At 40.3% G+C, this 21,522-nt stretch overlaps 2 protein-coding genes and 1 long non-coding RNA gene across 3 annotated transcripts; all 3 read right to left on the reverse strand.

Moving 5' to 3' along the window:
* Window positions 1–1,097: 1,097 nt before the first annotated feature.
* Window positions 1,098–5,636, reverse strand: LOC311059536 (GTPase IMAP family member 8-like; the record flags this gene model as incomplete). Its single annotated transcript, XM_084077548.1, has 6 exons — window positions 1,098–1,366; window positions 1,750–1,810; window positions 1,906–1,973; window positions 2,208–2,892; window positions 3,031–3,149; window positions 5,273–5,636. 6 exons carry the CDS (start codon window positions 5,634–5,636, stop codon window positions 1,272–1,274), a joined length of 1,392 nt encoding a protein of 463 aa, XP_083933674.1. The 3' UTR covers window positions 1,098–1,271.
* A 36-nt stretch (window positions 5,637–5,672) lies between these two features.
* Window positions 5,673–8,835, reverse strand: LOC311059897. Its single transcript, XR_014602229.1, has 3 exons — window positions 8,534–8,835; window positions 6,511–6,564; window positions 5,673–5,980 (listed from the first exon to the last, which is right to left on the reverse strand). It is a non-coding gene; the product is annotated as an uncharacterized lncRNA (long non-coding RNA).
* A 2,299-nt stretch (window positions 8,836–11,134) lies between these two features.
* LOC311059891 (uncharacterized protein) lies at window positions 11,135–20,322 on the reverse strand. The gene is made up of 7 exons (XM_084078001.1): window positions 20,184–20,322; window positions 15,947–16,264; window positions 15,495–15,758; window positions 14,756–14,845; window positions 14,238–14,294; window positions 12,329–12,784; window positions 11,135–11,552 (listed from the first exon to the last, which is right to left on the reverse strand). The coding sequence occupies exons 1-7, from the start codon at window positions 20,251–20,253 to the stop codon at window positions 11,152–11,154; spliced, it is 1,656 nt and encodes a 551-aa protein (XP_083934127.1). The 5' UTR covers window positions 20,254–20,322; the 3' UTR covers window positions 11,135–11,151.
* Between the last annotated feature and the right edge of the window lie 1,200 nt (window positions 20,323–21,522).

Below are 21,522 nucleotides of genomic sequence, written 5' to 3' on the forward strand. Positions count from 1 at the left end.
CATTCATCAGTGCCAGAACTGAAAGTTAGGTTTTAGTGAACTGATTTGAATGCTTCAGTACACTGAAAAGAACAACAATGCCAATCACTAGTTGTTAGCATGTAGATCTGCTACTTTGGCATTTGACACTGGCAACAAAGTATAAATCAAGCCTAAAGTTTCATAACATCTTCACCTCTCAGACTTGTGTGATATGTGACACTCATCACACCCTCTGCCTGGCTGGGAGCTTCACTTGTGGTGTCATATCCTGAAGAGGGCGCTATTGGTCCAGGATGTCTCTTCAGCCAATCCTGGACCTTGGCAGGTGACTGACAGTATGAACTTCCTGTTTCAGACAGTGTTCCACCACTCACTGGAACAGAAGACAACAGACAGCAAGACATTTACAATGATAATGACTTAAGAATCTCGTGCTCTCAAGTTAATAAGACGTGGCCACACCATATATGACATAAGCACAACTTTAAAATAAATCACAAGCGCTATGTCACTTCAGGGGCTCCGTAGAAAACCCTGCAGCCCAGCACAACATCTCTACATGTCTCTGTTCCTCACATATTATCATTTTGAGCTTTGACCTCTTACACCCAAAAGTTCATCATCTCTACAGGACAGGCAACTGATCATTCTCTCCCAGTTTCATGAAAATGCACCCATCTTTTTCTTGTCTTGTTATTTTATGCGTGCAAGAACACACATTTTAATAAGTTATTCATGCCGACATAAGAGGATAAAAGAAAGACTCACTACTTGGTTCTTGTGGTTCCATCATCACAAACTTCAACATCCTCTCTATCACCTCCTCCTCTCTCTTCTTCCATTCTTCTGGTGTTAAAGTTTTCTTTCTTGTCAGTCTTCCAAACAGGGTCTCCTGTCGTGTCTCATGTGTCCTTGTCACCTTGTCACAATATCAACAGGTATAAGAGAGGGAAAATTCCCTGACAACATGTAATTCATGTAAAACGCAAATATCAGCCGATATATCGGCTGGATGGTACATCAATCATCTGTATTTAAATCAGATTTATCTTTTATGTAAAACCAACAATGGAAAAATATGATCAAATATCTTTTAATTTGTAACCAACGCTCTTAGTTATCAACAAAGTTTTATGCTATGTTGATGCATTGAATACATAGACCACAATGGAAACCCAAGGACTTTTTTGGGTTATCCTTTAGCCTAAATGTCTAACTGTACAACGTACTGTTTACGTTTCTGACTAATAGGGTATTCAATCAAAAAGAAAAAATGTGTGTGATTGAAGTCAAACATCTTCCTCTCTCACACTTACATCAGTGTCTGCCAGGCTGGAAACTTCACTCATGGTGTAAAATCCTGAAGAGCGTGTTCCACCACTCACTGGAACAGAAGACAACAGACAGCAAGACATTTACAATGATAATATGAACCATGATGTAATTTTGACCTTCCACCTCTTCCACACAAAGGTTAGTCATTCCCTGCAAGTTTCATGAAAATACACCCACATCCATGCTTATGTAATTTGTGTATACACACACACACACACACACACACACACACACACACACACACACACACACACACACACACACACACACACACACACACACACACACACACACACACACACACACACACACACACACACACACACACACACACACACACACACACACACACACACACACACACACTGTCAGGTGGAAATCTGTTTCCACCTGACAGTGATGATATGCTGTAAACAGGATATTGATACTCACTGGTTGGAGGATTCCCCTGCATGCTGTTCCTTCTCCTGACAGCTGGTAAGGCTAAGACAGACTAAAAATAAAATAAAACATAAAATAGATAACTAAAATAACCCTGTTTTAACATCTATGAAGATGCAATGAAACCTCTTCCTCTCTCACACTTACATCAGTGTCTGCCAGGCTGGAAACTTCACTCATGGTTCCAACTCCTCTAGAGCGTATTCCACCACTCACTGGAACAGAACACAACAGACAGACAGATCATTCCCTCCAAGTTTTATGAAAATAAACCCACCCATTCTTATGTTAATTTGCACACACGCACACACACACACACACACACACACACACACACACACACACACACACACACACACACACACACACACACACACACACACACACACACACACACACACACACACACACACACACACACACACACACGCACGCACATTTATACTTACTATCAGGAGGAAAGTGCATGCTTTGTGCATCCTCTGGGTCCATGTTGTTCCTTCTCCTGACAGCTGGCAGGGTTGGTTCTTCTGGCTCCGTCGCCACAGACTTCAACATCCTCTCTACCATCTCCTGCCCTCTCTTCTTCCATTCTTTTTCTGTGAAGGTTTTCTTTCTTTTCAGTCTTTCAAACAGTGTCATCTGTCTTGAAGGTCCAAAGTGTCCTCTGTCCCTCATCACCATGTCTTCTATTTTCTCCATCAGCTCTGTGACTTCTGAAATGTCCCACTTGATGGTGTTTAGAACATGGTACCTGTAGTCACATTTCTCCAGGATCCACCTCAGAGGTTCTCCTTCAGACTCTATGTACTCCTCAACACGTCTCTCTCCCAGCCACCATCCCCGTGTGAACAGAACCAGAGTGTGTCTCCAGACTCTGTCCCCCAGCAGCTCCATGTGTTCCTCCACTGATCTCCTGCCAGCTTCAGAGAAACTGGACATAACATCAACAGTCAACAGGACAGCATGGGGTTCAGGAGAACACAGAGTCACACCATGTAGAAGGACGTCTTTGATCTTCTGTGATGGAGGTGTAGTCGACCAGTCTGGACAGTTCACCACACTCACTTTTCTTCCATCAACTTCATTCTGTTCTCTGACACATTCTGTCAGTTTAGTCTGGGTTTGAAACTCCTGGAATATGAAGTTTACTGTATGTTAGTCATTGATGGCTATTTTCTTATCACCCCATGAGATTCAGATTAACTTCACAGAGATAATAAGAAAACTCAGAGACAGGCAGCCATTGTGTAAAAGTGTAATATTACTCACCTTGAATGGAGTTTGTTTAAACACAGTCTTCTGCAGTATGAGATCTCCAGCTTCGCTCCTCTGATCCTGTTCTCCACCAACCAACATCACCTTCACATCTGGTAGACTCTGATGTTCTCCTGACAAACAACACGCGCGCACACACGCACGCACGCAAGCAAGCACGCACGCACGCACGCACGCACGCACGCACGCACGCACGCACGCACGCACGCACGCACGCACGCACGCACGCACGCAGACAGACAGACAGACAGACAGACAGACAGACAGACAGACAGACAGACACTCACACACACACACACACACACACACACACACACACACACACACACACACACACACACACACACACACACACACACACACACACACACACACACACACACACACACACACAATAATGTGTTAATAACACACAATACATTCATTCACTCAACACTAATTTCAATATTTATGATTGGACCCAGAGATTCAGCTTAATGAATGATTACATACAAATATAACAATTCTGACTAAACTGTCCACAGAACAGTAAAAATAATGTATCAATCATTTGAAGTTACACTGACTAACATCATTTGATCAATTATGTAAATAGGTTGAAAATGCATTAATTAAATCACCAATGTCTCAATCTGCTGGTCATTAGATCAGTTCAATGGAGGAAGAAGTACTCTTTTACTGAAGTAAAAGTAGAAATACTACAGTGTAGAAATAATATGTTAAAAGTAAAAGTCCTGCATAAAAAAAATGTACTTAAGTAAAACTACATGAGTATTATTAGTATCAATCAAAACACCAAATGTAAAAGCAGTAATTATGCAAAATGGCCCATATCAGAATAATAAATATGACTTTGTTGTATTATAGTTATTGATGCTTTACTGTGTGTCTGGTAAAGGAGGAGCTTATTTTTACTACTCTAATACTCCTTCCCCTCATCATTGTAGTAGTCCTATCTTGTCTTAATCTATAATGATGCATCCTCATTTATTTATTACTTATAATTTATCTCAATTTGCATACAGTACTTAAGTAAATGTAATTGGTTCCTTTTGACCACTGGATCCGTTATAACAGGCGTATTCAATATTTTTCAGGCCAAGGACCCATTAGCTGATAGAGAAATGAAGCAGGGACCCCCAATACATGGATACAATTATGCTGCAGATTAATCTTTTTCATAGATAGCTTCATAGAGTGTTTTTTGTTTGTTTGTTTACACATTATCTTTTCTATCAATATGTTGGATTCATGTTAATGTGTATTTTCAGACATTTAACCACTTAAACCCTCAATAATAGTTAACTTGACCTGTGAGTCTGTACTCTTTGTTTCCCCCTCTGTCTACACCAAACCTCTTTGACGAAAATAGCCAATCTACAAGCTCACAACGCCTATATAACATATAGATCTGCTGTTGGCTAATGTTCCCCTCAGAATAGGGAATGCGGATCAAGTGGTTAATGTAAAACAAAGTTCCAATCAAAGAAATCACCGAAAGATGTGGCCCTGTAGTAACTCCTAGGCGTCCAGGACCCCCTGTTGAAGACCCATGCATTATAGCATTAAGCTTTATTAGTAGAGTTTTTATATGGCACAATATTGAGAATAGAATTAGGGCTGGGACTCGATTAAAAAAAATAATCTAATTCATTAAAATAAACGAAATTAATCGCATGTTTAATCGCATATCAATATTTGACCTGAGAAGCAATTTCTTTTCAGTTAATACAGATTTTGGTATATGAGTGAATCAATGAGTGAATACATTTAAGCAACAAAAAATAGTTCTGCACACAACCGTGTTTTTATCCACGCTTCCATCAGAGAGTTTTTTAAATCTAAATGTCCCATCCACTGGGCCAAGCAAAGCAGTCTGATCAGCTTCTTGTCCCATTGCGTGCACTGGGGTGTGTTGGCTGTTGGTTGGTGCACTGGTATGATCGGTACGCCTGAAACTCGTCCAGTGAGAAGTTCTGTGGTGCATAAACTAAGCGCGATTAAAATGCGATAATTTTTTTGAATCGTGTTAATTTTCTGTAATTAATTAATCTAAATTAATCAGTTAAGCCCTAAATATAATACATTATTAATCAATACACACACACACACACACACACACACACACACACACACACACACACACACACACACACACACACACACACACACACACACACACACACACACACACACACACACACACACACACACACACGCACTTGATAAACATCACCTTCAAAGAGAGCTTTCAGAGCAGTTCTTTGTCTCTGTGTCTTGGTCATGAATGTGTTCACATGTTCCTCTGTGATCTTCTTCCTCTCTGACAACGTCTCTGAAACATCTCCATCATCTTCATAGTGTCCACCTCTGTTTCCTGTCATCATCTCTTCTATTTTCTGCAGCAACTCTGTGACCTGAGTGTAATCTCTGTTCTGATTGTTGAAGACATGATACCTGTTCCCACATTTGTCAACAAGCCAGCGGAGGTCTTCTCCTTCAGCCTCAATGTGCTGCTCAATGCTTCTGTCTCCCAGACAGTCTCCATAGTTGAACAGTACTATAGTATGACTCCACACGCTCTGTGACAGAAGTGTCATGTGTTCCTCTAATGCTACTCTCTTTGTTTTGGTGAATGATCTATGAAGAGGAACCGTCACAAGAACAGCTTGTGGTCCAGGAGGACAGAGAGACACACTGTTCTGGATCTCCAGTTTGTCCATCTCTGAGGTGTCCTGTAGCGGACTGTTATACCGCCAGCCTGGTGAGTCCACCACTGTCACATGTCTCCCTGATACTTCACCATGTCTCACCTCACACTGCACCCCTGACCTCTGACCTTCCTGACTAACTTTAAAAACACTTCCTCCTAGAATGGTGTTTGCTGCTGAACTCTTCCCAGAATACTGCTTTCCCAACAACACAATCCTGAGGTCAGTCAGTCCTATCAGAGAAAACATTGTTTACTTTCACTTGACAGCTTATTATTTAAAAACTTGAGACATATGATTATTTCATAATTCATCAAACGACTAATAACTAAAATTGCTGAGCTACAAGCTCACAACACAATGTGTTGTGTTGTGAGCTTGTAGATCTGTTTGGAGTTTTTCCCCTACTACAGTATAATAATGACATGTTCATAATAGATATGCCAGGATTGATATAATTAAGGAACAACGCTACAATGTCCAGGTAATTATATGTTGTTCTTAATATCTAATAATCAAATTGATAGAAGAAAGAAACAGGTAATCAACAGTAGAAAGGTGTCTTCAGTGTACAGTCCAGTGCAAATGTCAACCAGGAGACATCATAGAATAATAATAATGTACATTACTACCTAGACTAGACTCATGTAACAATGTGTGTATAATATTAATATAATAATATATAATATAATATTAATAAAGATCACAGATGTAACTAAACCAGTGTCATTTTGCTGGTTTCATGTGTTTTAATAGAACTCACCTCTGATGGAAGCTGAGGTTCCACTGGTCATCCTGTCTACAGCTGTTGTTTGAACTGTAAAACAGTAACATACAGTAAGTCACAATAATCTGCTGTTATTATAGTTTTGTTGTCATTACTGTTATATCACACATTTGACAATATAATGAATACTATTTGACCAGTGGTTCTCAAAGTGGGGTCCAGGGATTCTAAACCCACCGTAAGAATGTTTTTATCAATGTTAGGAGTGCTTCACAGGCATGTGTTTCATAAAGTCTCTCTCCATATCTAAATAGAGACCTTAGAGCTCCTATTCAATGAAAGAGCTTGTTTATCTCTGTTCAAAAGTGAGTCTGTCTGTCTGTCTCCCCAGGTGTTCTTTGTTTTTTTGTACTTAATCCGTTAAGACCGGGAACGCATCTGTGTCATTTTAAGATTTCTTTGACTATTCAAAAATAGCAGATATACAAGCTCATGGTGATGGAGTGCCGCACTATGAGCTTGTAGATCTGTTCTTTTTTGAACAATTGTGGAAGATTTGTGCAAATCTTTGAATATATATATGTTTTAAAGCAAACATTTTAAACTCCGATCTGTGCTTCTGGGGGTCCCTGGAACAACAAATATGTTGTTCCATCTGCTATTTTTGAATAGGTTTAAATAACACAGACGCTTTCCCGGATTTAATTGGTTAATTAGCTAAGCATCCTCATTCAAGGATGTGTCCTTCACAAAATGATTACCGCAAGTATTTCTATCTGTACCTGTGACATTTGATTACACACACAGTTCTATCAGTCAGTGTGCAGTTAAAACACAAACATCTTGCTGTAGTAACTTTTATAGCAATAAATAGCAATTCATATATTGATTATTGTACAAGGCAGTGTGTCAAAGTTTCAGATCTTAAATTAACCTTTGATTGTGTTCTGGCCCATCATCTATTCTAATGACTTAAAAAGACATTGGCCCGAGGCCAAACTTACTTGTTAACCCCTGGTATAGAGGATATAAGTGATTAAACTGAAGTGATATTGATAAATTCCAAATACTATCAAAGTATTCTATGTGGCACCCTGCCCTGGACTTGTGTCACGGCACCCACTTTGAGAAACCCTGGACTAACAGACTCTAAATGTGGTCTCCATCAACCAACATGTAATAGTTCCAATATGTTAAGTTCACTGTCCTGCAGATTTCACCAACCATTAGTTAATATAATAAGTACATAAACCATAACATAACTAATAACAAAACTGTTACAGTGATAGTCAGTACACATTCCTCACTGTCTGTCATTTACTCCACATACACTACAAACATGAACCAGCTGGAATGTAATCATTGTACACAGATCACACTGACACCAGTTGACACAGATCTGATCTACCACCAGGTGTGACTCACAAGTCACTCACAAGAAACACAAGGTGTTTCACCTGGGACCACCCAGTGGCCCGCCTCTCTCACACAGTGATGTGCATTCCCATTGGCTCCCACTGATCCATCATGTCAAGCTAAGAAGCTAAGTTTGCTCCATTGAATAATGTTGATATTTTTTTAGCGTTAGGGTTCAAAAATACATTTATCAATATTCAAGTAGCCTACTACAGTATGATGCAATTCACACACACACACACACACACACACACACACACACACACACACACACACACACACACACACACACACACACACACACACACACACACACACACACACACACACACACACACACACACACACACACACAGTACATGCATCACTGTTTCCCTATCCGTTCTACAGACCCAGAGTGGATCAGCTCCCTACAGAGCAAACTGATCCCAGTCTATATTGTTCAGTATCACACACTGCCACACCCATCCCAGTGAAACGCCTGATATATATTATTTGTCTTCTGCTGTCAATAGGCTATACATTTGTGTTTAAAAAAGATTTAATGAACTTCATCTTATACTAGTATAATGTACAGTCATATACAGTTCTATTGTACATTGTAACACCATCAAATGTGTGTTTTTGGTACAGTCCTTAATACCTGTCAATGAGTCCTGTCTGTCCATGGTTCTTGTCTGTAGATTGAGATTTACCGTAGTCTGAGTTGTTGAATGCCTTGTAGTTGAACTGTAGTCACACTGCGTCAGATACAGGGACGTACTGGCCACTGGGAAATGTGGGACAATTCCAGAAAGGCCTCTCCATTCCAGGCCGACCAGGCCGGCCGTTTTTAAAAAAACGGCCGAAATTAAGTAAATAATTACCGAAATTAAGTATTAAATCCTCTCTATCCGAGATTCCCAGGCTGAATTAGGGGCCCAGCACGTCCCTGGTCAGATACAAGTTTCATATCCCTGTTTAGAATAAGCGGCGGGCTGTGCAAAGAGAGAGAGAGAGAGAGAGAGAGAGAGAGAGAGAGAGAGAGAGAGAGAGAGAGAGAGAGAGAGAGAGAGAGAGCGAGCTGTGTGTGCAGATGTACAGGTATGTGTGTATTCACATACAGGAGAGGTTGTCAAACTGGTATCCTACCCACACAGACTAAACAACAACTGATACTAATCATGTCTACATATGACACGACATCCTTAGAAAATAAATTACGCTAAGGGCGCTCGGGTGGCGCAGTGGTAAAGTCACTGTCCACCACCACGGAGGTTGTGGGTTTGAATGCACTGTGGGGCAACTGGCTTTGTCGGCCGTCTACACGAACACAATTGGCCCGTGTTCGGGGGAGGGAAGCCGGACGTGGAGGGTGATCTTGGTCATTGCACGTACTCCTACGGGCTGGGGCGGCATCTGTCAGCGGGGAGTGTTCGGCGGGAGAAGTAGGACGAAGGCTCTACGTCCTCCTGGTGGGGGCTCCTCACTGGCAGTAGTATAAGACAGCAGTGACAACACAGAAATGTGTGTGGGGAGGAATTAATTGGCATAACGACTAAATTGGGGAGAAAAAGGGGTAAAAAATAATTAAATTGGCTACTCTAAATTATCAAAAAAGTAAAACAAATACTAGAGTAGGCCTACTTCCTTTTAAAAATAATTAAGTATTTAAAAGTACAAATGACAAAGTATATGTTGTTTTTTTTCCCCGCAGAAAGTTTTACATAATAATTGGGAAAACAGAAGATCTACAATGTGTTGTGACCGTGAGCTTGTAGATCTGCTATTTTCACTATATTTGAAATAGGGCTTAACTGGTTAATTCATGTGCTTTTTCCATTCCTACAAATGTAGTCGAGTTAAAGTACAATATTTGTCTTTGAAATGTATGGAGTGAAAGTCAAGAATATAAATACTCAAGTAAAATACAGTTACTCAAATAAATTACTCAAGTGCAGTATTCAAGTAAATGTACTTTGTTACTGTCCACTCTAATGGGGCCCCAGGCCTTGCCTAATGGGTAAGTCCCTGCTACCACTATTTAGTGCTTCATTCAGGTAATAATGTGACTGTCTGCGAGTGTTGCCTGAAATATAACATAGCAGAACATAGCAGAAGTCCCTTTAAATAAGCAATTATAATGAAACGTTCAGACATTTTATGTTTTTATTAAATCATGATATAAACTAGCCCTTACTTCAGCTGAGAGGGAAACAGTTTAGGAGAGACTTTAGAGAAGATTTAAAGAGAACATTTGTAAATAAGAAGATATTAAAAAAAACTGTGCTGCCTCCTACTGTTTCTTATCATAATCAGTTTATTGGCCAATTATAATATTCACATATGAGGCATTTGACTTGGTTTATTACAATTAGACTCAGACCTATAACACGAGTGTACTGTATAATAAACAGACATGATTATAATATTGAGGTATCTAATAGACCAATTATCTCGTTCTCCCTGTCTCAGTAAAGTGGAAGGCAGTGTATCTGAGTGTTAAATCTTCTCATCAGAATGTCCATGTAAGACTCTTTTCAAAGGCGCGCCAAATAAGTTGAGCCTGGGCCTTGCATTTGTGTAACGTACACCGATGCACTGAGAAAAAAAAAGTTTGTATTAATTGTTGAACAGGAGTTTTCACACGTTGGGATCGATGCCCTCAATGTTAGGGCAAGGGTAAGCTGTGATACATTAGCACAGAGGAATACACTGAGAATGTCAGCTTTGTCCTTTTTCCATCTGTTGGGGGTAATTGAAGTCTCTGTCATCTTCTTGCCCAGGAACTCATGAACCACACCTGATTCAACCATTTCAATGCCAGGCTTGCCAGATAAGACACTTCGGCCTGTGGGTTCAAAGCAGCCAGTGTGCCAATGCCAGTGTCTCCAAAACGTGCATCCATCTCTCGTTGCACAGCATCGATATGAACAATGTAGAATAATCTTATTGTCTGAGTATAATTATTGTCTGTGTATAAGTATAAACTTATTGTCTAAAATAATCATGTATTTGGTCGCAGATCCTCATCTGAAAAGATTGTGTGCCAGGGAGCCCCAGAAGAAAAGATTTGTGCAAAAGAAAAAATCTAAATTATTTAAAAAATATTTAAAAGATATACAAGATTTTCAAAAATAGCAGATCTACAAGCTCACAATGCGCTGTGAGCTTGCTGATCGGCTATTTTTGAATAGCCTCAGTATAAGATAGGGTTAAAGTGGATAAATTGGTTGCAATGTTCTATTAACAAATTAACATCCCCCTTTCACTATTCCACCGCTACACATCCTCCTCCTCCTCCTCCGATGTGTGCTTCATCCTCTGCCCATCGAGGATCTTATTCGAACAGCTTGTGTTTGTTTTGGTTTGGTCAAATGGCAGAGCACGGTACAGCTTATTTAATGCATTGCCGAAGTCCGCAGGTGCCCTATCAGAGGTGTATTTTTCAACAAACGCAGCAACTTCATCAGACTCCAGTGTGGTCTTGAGCTCACAGAGGGCCTCCTCCACATCAGCAGATTTCTGACCAGGTCCTTTTTGCTTGATCACCTCCAAGCGTTCTTCCAGCACCTTCACACGCTCGACCAGACACTGGCGCTGTTTCTTGTTGCACGTGGCATCCTTACAGAGAGGGGAGAGTGAAGCTGCTTTGTCCAAGATGTGGTCTATGAGATCCATGACTGATTGAAAACAATGAGAGATAGTAGAAAGGGGGACAGATAGGTTAAAATACAATACCGTAGATTGAACCATAACATTCTTTTCTCATTATATTGAATAAGTGACAGCTGACTTTAAAGTTGTTTACCTAAGCAATATTACACAAAAGGGTGTGCTTTAGCATCATAAGTAGAAAGCCAATAATGACATTTAAGCACACCCTCAAGTGTAATACTGTGATTATAGAAGTGTTACCATCTAAATAAAACATACTAAAATGTATTCATATTGTGGGGCAATGTGCTCTAAAACAAAAAGAAGGAAAAAAAAAGATAACAATAATATTATATATATATACACATATATATATACACACAAAGACAATTATGCTAGCACCTGAGGAAGTGCAAGGTTTTCTTCTATATATACATACACACACACACGCACGCACGCACGCACGCACGCACGCACGCACGCACGCACGCACGCACGCACGCACGCACGCACGCACGCACGCACGCACGCACGCACGCACGCACACACACACACACACACACACACACACACACACACACACACACACACACACACACACACACACACACACACACACACACACACACACATACATACATACATACTGAATAAATAACATGCATACAAACACAAAATTGTCCATTAACCATTGTTAATTCCTCTCGTGACTAAGATATCTGCTGAAATAAAAGTCATCATAGACAGATTTCGCTACTATATCTTCACATGGATTGTTAAAGTAGTAGACCCCATCTCTCACTTCTCTCCAGCTCTGCATGATCCTCCTTCCTGTCTGCTTTATCAGCTGCCTGTTCAAGAGCTTCGTCGAAAAGCGTTTCTAGTATATAACCGCAGTCAACCTCCAGAGCCTTGGAAAGCTTGTTCAATGCACTGTTCAGACTGCTGTTCAAAGTCCTAAACTCAGTATTGTCTCTGTAGTCTTTAAACACATGCTCGTGGAAACTATCAGAGATGTATTTTTTGACAACATCTTTTGCAGACTCCAGTGTTTTGTTGAGATCACGGAGGTCCTTCTCCACATCGGCAGACTTCTGACCAGCTCCTTTTTGCTTGATTTCCCCCACCAGTACTTCCTCCAGCCCTTTTACACGCTGGACCAGACGCTGGCACTGCTTCTCGTTGCCCTTGACCTTGCCCTTGCCCTCAGAGAGAGTGTAGAGTGAAGTTGCTCTAGCTATGATGGAGTCTATGAGATCTATGACATTGAAAAACATGAGACAGGGGGAAAAAAAGGGGGACAGATAGATTGAAATCATCATAACATTATTTTCTGATTACTTTAAAGTTAATTGTTTACTTAAGCAATATTACACAAGTTGTCCAATTAATTGATTAGTTAATTTTAGTTGGTTCATCTATAGACCTCTATGGTTTATTGGGTTTTCTGACATTGAGCTCCCTGAGACTCCTGGCTCCCCAAAAATGGCTCATGAATGTATTTAATACATGCTGTTCATCTCTGTCTGTCTGGATTTTTACCAGACACACTACCTGCATCTCACAGCTGTATCAGAATTACACATTCTGCACTTAAGGCGGCATCTTGTGTATTGTTGTTGATAGGGACAGAGAACATTAATGAACAACACCCATATAAAAATATAAGAAGTAAACATGCTGGTGTTAGCAAGAATACTGATTTACATTCCTTAGGCCGGTAACAAAAAACAAAACAAACTAGAAAAAGTGTTCAGAGCACAGGTCTCCGCCAGGTCAGGTAGGTTATTGTGGCCTCCTGGTTGCGCTACAATAGGCCAATGTGAAAAGGATGCCATTTCTTCGTAGGCCTTTCACAGCAATCTGACACTGCATTCAGGATTTGAGGAATTCTGTTTCATAAATGTGTTTTGCTAATTTAGACCTGCTGGTGGCGCGATAACAGGCCAATGTGAAAAGGTTGGCATTTCTTCCACTAGTGGGAATCTGCACGCAAATCTTAACGTAAAATCGCACGCTGCATTCATGATTTGAGGCATTTTGTTCAAAACAGACCTATCTTGCAAACTTTGGAAGCCAAATCTAGCCAATTAGGATGGAATATGAAATATCATCCGTCTTGATCACATGACTATAGAGATACTGTGTACTGATTTGCGTGATTTGCGGACAAAATCTGATTTAGAAAATAATATAGAAAAATGTGTTTTACAAAAGTCAGCCTCCTGGTGGCGCTCTAAAAGGCAGATGTGAAAAATGCAGGGCAAAGATTTTTCCTTGGCCTCTAGGGAGTGTGCGTGCAAAGTTTCACACAGATCGTGCAGTTATAAAAACACAAATCGGCCTGTTATAGCGCCACCATGAGGCCGATTTGGAATTTTTCAGTGGCATTTCTTCCTCGGCCTAGTGGGAATGTGCTTGCAAACATTCATGGAAATCCCATGCTGCGTTCATGATTTGAGGTATTTTGTTCAAAACTAACCAATCCCGCAAACTTTGGAAGCCAATCTTAGCCAATCAGGATGGAATATGGACAATCGGACAGATCTGTGTTGACCACATGACTATAGAGATACTGTGTACCAATTTGCGTGATGTTTGAACAAAATCTGTAGGAGCAATATTTAAAAATGTGTTTTCGACCTGGCGGAGACAATAATAACAATTATAAACAGGACATGTAACTTGTAAGAGAAGAGAAACGGACATACCATTTGTTGAATCATGGTTGTTGATTCTACCTTCTTTCTTCTTCTTTAGAAGAAGTACTAATGACACACGCACACGCACACACACACACACACACGCACACGCACACGCACACGCACACACACACACACACACACACACACACACACACACACACACACACACACACACACACACACACACACACACACTCTCATGAATAAATGAGAAGCTCGTAGATCGGCTATTGTATTTTCACTACTCTTATAATATTTGTATACAAAAAAGGAGCGGTATTTACTAACGACCCATACAATTGTGTCCGTGACCCACAAATGGGTCCGGACCCATAGTTTGGGAAACAGTGCTTCATCCCGTCTGACCCAGGAGGTAATACCTACCTATTTATTACCAGCAACTTGCTTTATTCTCTCTAAAGATGAAAACATTTGACTTTTGCCTGTGGAATTGCATGCAGCTGCTGAGCAGTAACTTTGCAAGCATGTTGTATGTTATGTGTAATTTAAAATCAGAAACTTACCACAATATTTCACACACAGGAACAGCACCAAACTGACTGTAAGGAGGAGAGGAGCAATAATCCCTTCATGGCCACGCAAAGGTGTATTTCCTTAAAATAAAAAAACACAGAATTATAAGCTTTTGTTATTACGGGCTCCAGTTGAGTTTAATATACAATGTGTGTGTGTGTGTGTGTGTGTGTGCAGGGCCGCGTTAATGTCAAAATGCGCACTAGGCAACGGACAATTTTCGCCCCCGCACCCCCCCCCCCCCCCCCTCATCGCACATGCGCGTGCGCAAAATTTTGCGGTTATTTTGCGGATTGTGGCCGTTTTTGGGCGTTTCTTTGTTACTTTATTTCGGTTTTAGGGTTAGGGTTAGGTTTAGGTTAGGCTTATGTTATTTAATTTAGAGTGTGTCTCAATTTTGCTAACACAAAAGCTGTGGCCAACTTTCTAACACATTAGGAAGGCTAGGAGTGAGGTCGAAATGTACAGTATAAACTGTTTCCCCTCAGTGTTGTGTCAAGTACAGTATAGAAAAGGTGTGAATGACTTTTTAAAATGTGATGTATTGTAGTAGTGCAGCAATGGACTATCATTTCTTTACAGCTGCGGCAACAATGGACGCATCAACCACATAGAGCTGATATAGGAATAAGAATTAATCTTTCACAGCTTGGGACATATTCTCTTCCAATAAAACTGTAAAATGTATTTATTGAGATGGCATAACAGACAACAAGAAACCAAACATACCTTTTATATAAAACGGGTTGTCACTGGGATCACTCTGCTCCTCACTGACTGGGTTCTTCATTTCACAGAAGACTTTTTCAACCTTCTTCCATTCCTCATCGTTGGTGATAGTCCAGTTCTGTCCAGAATCCATCCATTCACCTTCATCTTTCCTCCAGCGATAGGTGACTGGACCTGAATCTGTGATGTTTCCTTCACAGACCAGTGAGCAGTTTGCAGATTGCGGTGAACAAAGTGGTCTCACTGATGGCTTTGGGACATTCTCTGTTAGGAAAAATAATGAAGACAACTCAGAAACTCATTGAAAACATCCCTTACCACCCCTCACCAGTCTTTCAAACACTTCCTATCTGAAAGGGTTGATTACTTTCTTTTCTTTTCTGGTGACATATACAGAAGTGCATTTAAATGAATGAATGAATGAATGAAAACAGGTCACAATTTATACGTACTGATCACCACAACATTGTAGTGCTTGTAGTCCCCCGTCTTCTGATCTACAACACTGTAATATACTCCATTGTCTTCTTTGGTCATATTTCTGAGCACAATGACTCTGGTTTCTTTATCCAGTTCTGTGCGGCCTTCATATGTCCCATAGAATTTGTCTTCAGCAGGCGAGCTCCAAACCCACTCTGCTGCCACCACATTTTGTTTGTCTGAGGAGAGCTGTTTCCATAGGGTGACAGTAGTGAGTTTGGTATTTGATTTAGTATCTAGAGGTAATTCAAGGCGTCCTTCCAATGGAATGTATTTCACATCTGGTTGGTCTGTGTAGAGGAAATAATGTCAGTCAGTTAAAGGGTTATTTAACTTTAACACTTCTGGGGTCATTTTAATGTCTACTCTGGCTTTTGTGTGCACCCCAGACAGTTAGCAGTTGCTTGATTAGAAATACAGTATATACATTTTTGATACCAATTTGATCAACCTCTTATATAAACCTATTGTAACCTTTTTTATGACGATCAAAAAACACACGTCCCTGCCGGTTCTGGTGACTGATTATGTCCTTCTAAAGTGTGAGGAGGCAGAGTTTTTTCAATTACGTTTTTAATATTTTTTAATAATTGTAAAATAAAATAGTATTTAAACAGCTCTGTTAACAGTAAAATACAATGTGATGTGTTTCAGTAATGTACTCTAATGTTTTATAAAACAGAAGCTGTCAAACTGGCTTATTCAGTTTGCCAGCTTCGTACGTGCTAGATCACATCTTTCAAAAATATGCAGAAATATGCAAAGAAATATGCATTGATTTTATCAGACACACTTCAAACTCCATTTTAACCATGCTAGACTCATTGAAAACCCGTCCCTGCATGGTTTTGGTGCCTGACTGATATTGTCCTCCTAATGCGTGAGGGGCTGTTTTATTTCAGTAATCTTTTTCCTTTTTTTTTAATTAATATGTTTGAAAAGAAAAAAAAAAGAAAAAAAGAAAAAAAAAGAAAAGATGTTTTTGAAAAAAAAAAAAAAAAAAAACACAGCCCCCTCACTAGAAGGACAATATCAGTCACCAAAACATGTTATACAATGTGTTTGATAAAATGAATATAAAATGTCTAAATAGTGAATCAAGCAACTTAAAAACTGTCTGAAGTGCACACAAAAGCATGAGTGATGTTAAAATGACTATATTGCACTGATTAGAACAAGGGTCACCAAGTTATGGCCATTTAATGTGTTAAAAACTGCTGTAACACTGCTGTAGTAGGGCCCCATATGTGTGCAATTGAGTTTTTTTTTGGTTGTGTGACTATTGGCATGGCAGACTCCCTGAATAATGTTTGTACTGTCGACAAGCAGCAATATTTATGCACCCCTCCTGTTAATGTGATGTATTATTGTGATCGGGTTTGATTATTTTCTTTATGATGTGTATTGTCACTGATTATAGATGTAAAGCATTTCTAGTAGAATCTGTGTTAATATGTATTGTCACTAATTACAATGTAATGCATGTCTAGTTGAACCTAAATGTGTGTTGCTGCTGAAGTTAGAAGCACTGGTAAGATGTTCCTATTTGTAATAGTAAACAACAGATAACAATCAGAGCTGAATGTGTATAACCATAGCTACGGTGTTAACTGTGTAAGGTGAGTTTTCTGCTCGGTAAGCTATGTCATGACAATGGGGATTCCCAAACATTGTTAGAGAGAGAGTCACACTGCCTGGAGAGGCTGTAGTGTGGAATTTCAAAAACATGTCATGTCTGACATCATCCAGTAGCGAGGTCACAATGGCACAGTTAACTGTAACCTTTAACCATGACATTGTGTTCAAGGTTCCATGGTGAGCACAGTAACCTGGACAGTTTGAAAGATTAAATGTTAAAAATGCCATAGTATTATTATGACTTTAAATACAGTTCAATCTAGTGGGATTTTAAACATGACACATGTGCAAGGTCATGGTGTCTGGGTCATAGTAACCATGATGAACATTGTCACTTTCATATTTGACACACTGACTTAACCCAGTGACTTGGGGGTCAGGAGACTGGGAGGAGACTAAGCTATTTTAAGATGATGTAATGGTTAGTAATGATGACTAAGAGGCAGGTGATAGATAGGAAGGAGGTAGAAGGAAGGGAGATTCCAACCCGAGATTCCAACCCCGAGGAGGAAGAGTCGTAGAGGCAACCACTGCCATACTTATAATATTTTTCAGAATTTTGCAGCTCTGTCAGTAGCCCTGAAACGTCACGTTTTGACATGACGGGCGTCCTGAAAGTAAAATTTTGAGGGAATTTTGTGTGTGTGTGTTTTTGTGTCAGATGAGGAGTAATCTCTCAAGAACAGATTCTGCTCTGCGTTGGAATCTGTCGGTAGCCGCGTTGACAACCCGTGCGCATTGGTTTCAAGTGGGTGTGCCTTCAGATCAGGAAGCGGGCCGCGCTTTACCCAATCAAATGTAGTGGGCGGGATTCACGTGTCCGTCCACCCTTCCCCCCTCGAAACTAGCCGAAACTAATTTAACAATAGCGTCCTCGGAGCAGACAAAACCACGGACAGATATTCACATTTTAACTTACTCTTTCATTATAGAAACAAGTGGGCTTATAACCAAAACCATCTATGTTCTCTGGGAGAAGTGGTGTTAGTGTTCCGTGTAGAAATATTGTTAGTGGGAATGAAAACATAGTCGCACCAACCGGAAGTGATGCGCTGAAGGGAGACACAAACCCCCGGTTTCCCTGCGCACTGGTGTTCCGTTTGCCTCTGGCCAGACCCAACAGACAATACAAACAGCAGAGGTCGCTGTTTTTCATTTTCAGTTGGGTCTGGCTACGCGAGACTAGATGAGGATCGAGTAACAGTGTGCCTGTGTCCCCTGACGTGGGTGTGACTATTGTTATTATGGTAGACCCTGACCAGTGTTTTTGCCAAGTTTGGTGCGAATCGGAGTAATGGTGCGCCTCGCAAGTCCGCAATGCATGTTACATTTGTGACGTCCACCAGCCACCCAATGGGCAGATATACAAGCCCACAACGCATCGCGATTCGACGTGTTGTGAGCTTGTAGAGACTGTCCTCAGACTATTCCAGATGAGCCTCATGTGGCCCTGTTGGTGAGTTTACTGTGTGTGTGTGTGTGTGTGTGTGTGTGTGTGTGTGTGTGTGTGTGTGTGTGTGTGTGTGTGTGTGTGTGTGTGTGTGTGTGTGTGTGTGTGTGTGTGTGTGTGTGTATACAGTCTATGATGTATACACACACACACACACACACACACACACACACACACACACACACACACACACACACACACACACACACACACACACACACACACACACACACACACACACACACACACACACACACACACACATTTATAAAGGCTATTTAAAAATGACCCCCCTCTGAAAAGAAATGCAGCAGTTGCATCTAGCATCAACACCTTCCTATCACTGCCCCCAGTGGTGTGTCAACTGTCAACAACCACCATGCAGCAGCTAGGGTTAGTTTATAGTTAAATTATACATACTTTATTATATATAATTTAGTTACCGTTACGTTATGTTCGTCCTAATATAATTTGTTTACATTGTTTTATAGGATTTATATTTTATCATATTTATTTAATATTGAGCAGCACAAATGCAAGACACGTTAGTATAGGCCCTATGTATTTAACATAACACCAGATAATATTACAGTACAATCACATAATAAAGTTTAGTAATAGCCTAGACTAGACTGACATTAATGAGGCCCTCAATGTAGGCTATGCTACATTTGGTCTGGGATAATCCAAATTTAATCGTAGGATCGATTGATTGGTGCTTCAGAAACTCTAAATCATATGGTAATTAAATATGCCATATGTCCTCATATGCAGTTTTCATGAGCATTTTTAAATGCTCACAACATGTTAATGACTCTGTTACACTTCACTTCACTGTGTTATCGTGGTCTAAATCAGCAGACAGCAGCACTGAAACACATGCTGTGTGTTAGGCCTATACTATGTGTAGGCTATTGTCAGAACGTCTATAAAACGAATTGTCCAATCATCATGAATAATAGCCATAGTATATTCTGAGTCGGACACAGCCTTAAACTATGGCTACATCATGGTGTAGGATATAAGGTGAAAAACAATATGAAATCTATCAAGTCAAGTGATGCATATTGGGTTAACTTATTAGCGTACATCTTCCCGCCAAGTAGACTAGTGTCACTTACTTAATGAAGCCATGCTGAGTCCAGCTGCTGCCAACAAGACACACCACAACAGAGCTCTCAGGATCCCCATGGTTTTGTCCTTACAGAGTGTATCCTAATTATGGGTATAAAGGAGAGTTGCTTATACGGCTCGCAAGCAAATTAATGAATAACTTTTCAAAATACACAACATCCCATAAAGGCGGCTTGGTTACTATGATGTCATGCTGCTGGAATATCAAAGGTAAGAGTGGGCTGGGCTCCCGCAGGTGTGCATATGGCATTGGTTACCGTGATTTGCAGCAGTGTTGCCAGATTATGGGATAGAAATAAGCAACCATGTCTAGGAACACAAGCCCAAAAGAAGTGAGATGCCCACTGAGTGAGTGGGCCCCACTCGTCCAATGCATATAGGCCCAGTTATCCTGGTGCCCACCTCTCCAGGTGCCCACTCATCCAGGTGCCCAGTTATCTCCACCCCTAATCCTAAGTGCCCAATCGTCCAGGTGCCCACATGTCCATATTAGTGCCCACCCGTCCAAGGTGCCCCAGATGGTCCCTATAGTGCCCAGATGGTTTTGGTGCCCACCTATCCTGTTAGCCTTCTTATGAGCACTTCCAAACTATGCATCGGCTAAATAGACGATCTATCTCTCAGAATAATCTTGAAAGAAATGTGACATTGACATGAACATATTTGAGAACCACTGGTTTAAACAACATTATTTACAAAACAAGCCCAAAAACCTTCAACCCGCAACTACCAATATTGATAAGCAACTTTATATAAAAATAAGCCCAAAGTCGCTTAAAATAAGCGGACATGGCAACACTGATTTGTAGACGCACAAATACACACGGAACACGTAGCCTGGGGTGTGTCAGTCTTTGAAATCCCCGACCTTTCAAGTTTTGCAATATATCTAGTCGGTGAGTGATAAGCTGTGGTGGAAAAAGTACTGCATTGTTTTTAGTTAAGTAATATCAATAGTAGACCTACTGCCATGCAGAAACACTCTATTACAAGTAAAAGTCTGGTAATAAAAATGTACTTGAGTAAAAGTACAAAAGTAATGGCATCAAAATATACTTAAAAGTACCAAAAGTAAAAGTAACCTACCCACTATACAGAATGTTTCGTTTCACAAGGTATCATATTATGTTTTAAATCGAATGGTATTCAAATCTTTTGAAAATAGCAGATCTACAAGCTCCACATGTGGTGTCATGTTGTGAGCTTGTAGATCGGCTATTTTCAAATAGCCAAAGTTTAAATAGGGCTGAAGTGGTTACTGTATGTTTTGTAATAATAATTCAAATCTACAAAGTAACTAACTAGTAAGTTTTCAATTAATTGTAG

The sequence above is a fragment of the Gymnoscopelus microlampas genome (genome assembly GCF_963454915.1).
Source record: "Gymnoscopelus microlampas genome assembly, chromosome: 14".
Lineage (NCBI taxonomy): Eukaryota > Metazoa > Chordata > Actinopteri > Myctophiformes > Myctophidae > Gymnoscopelus > Gymnoscopelus microlampas.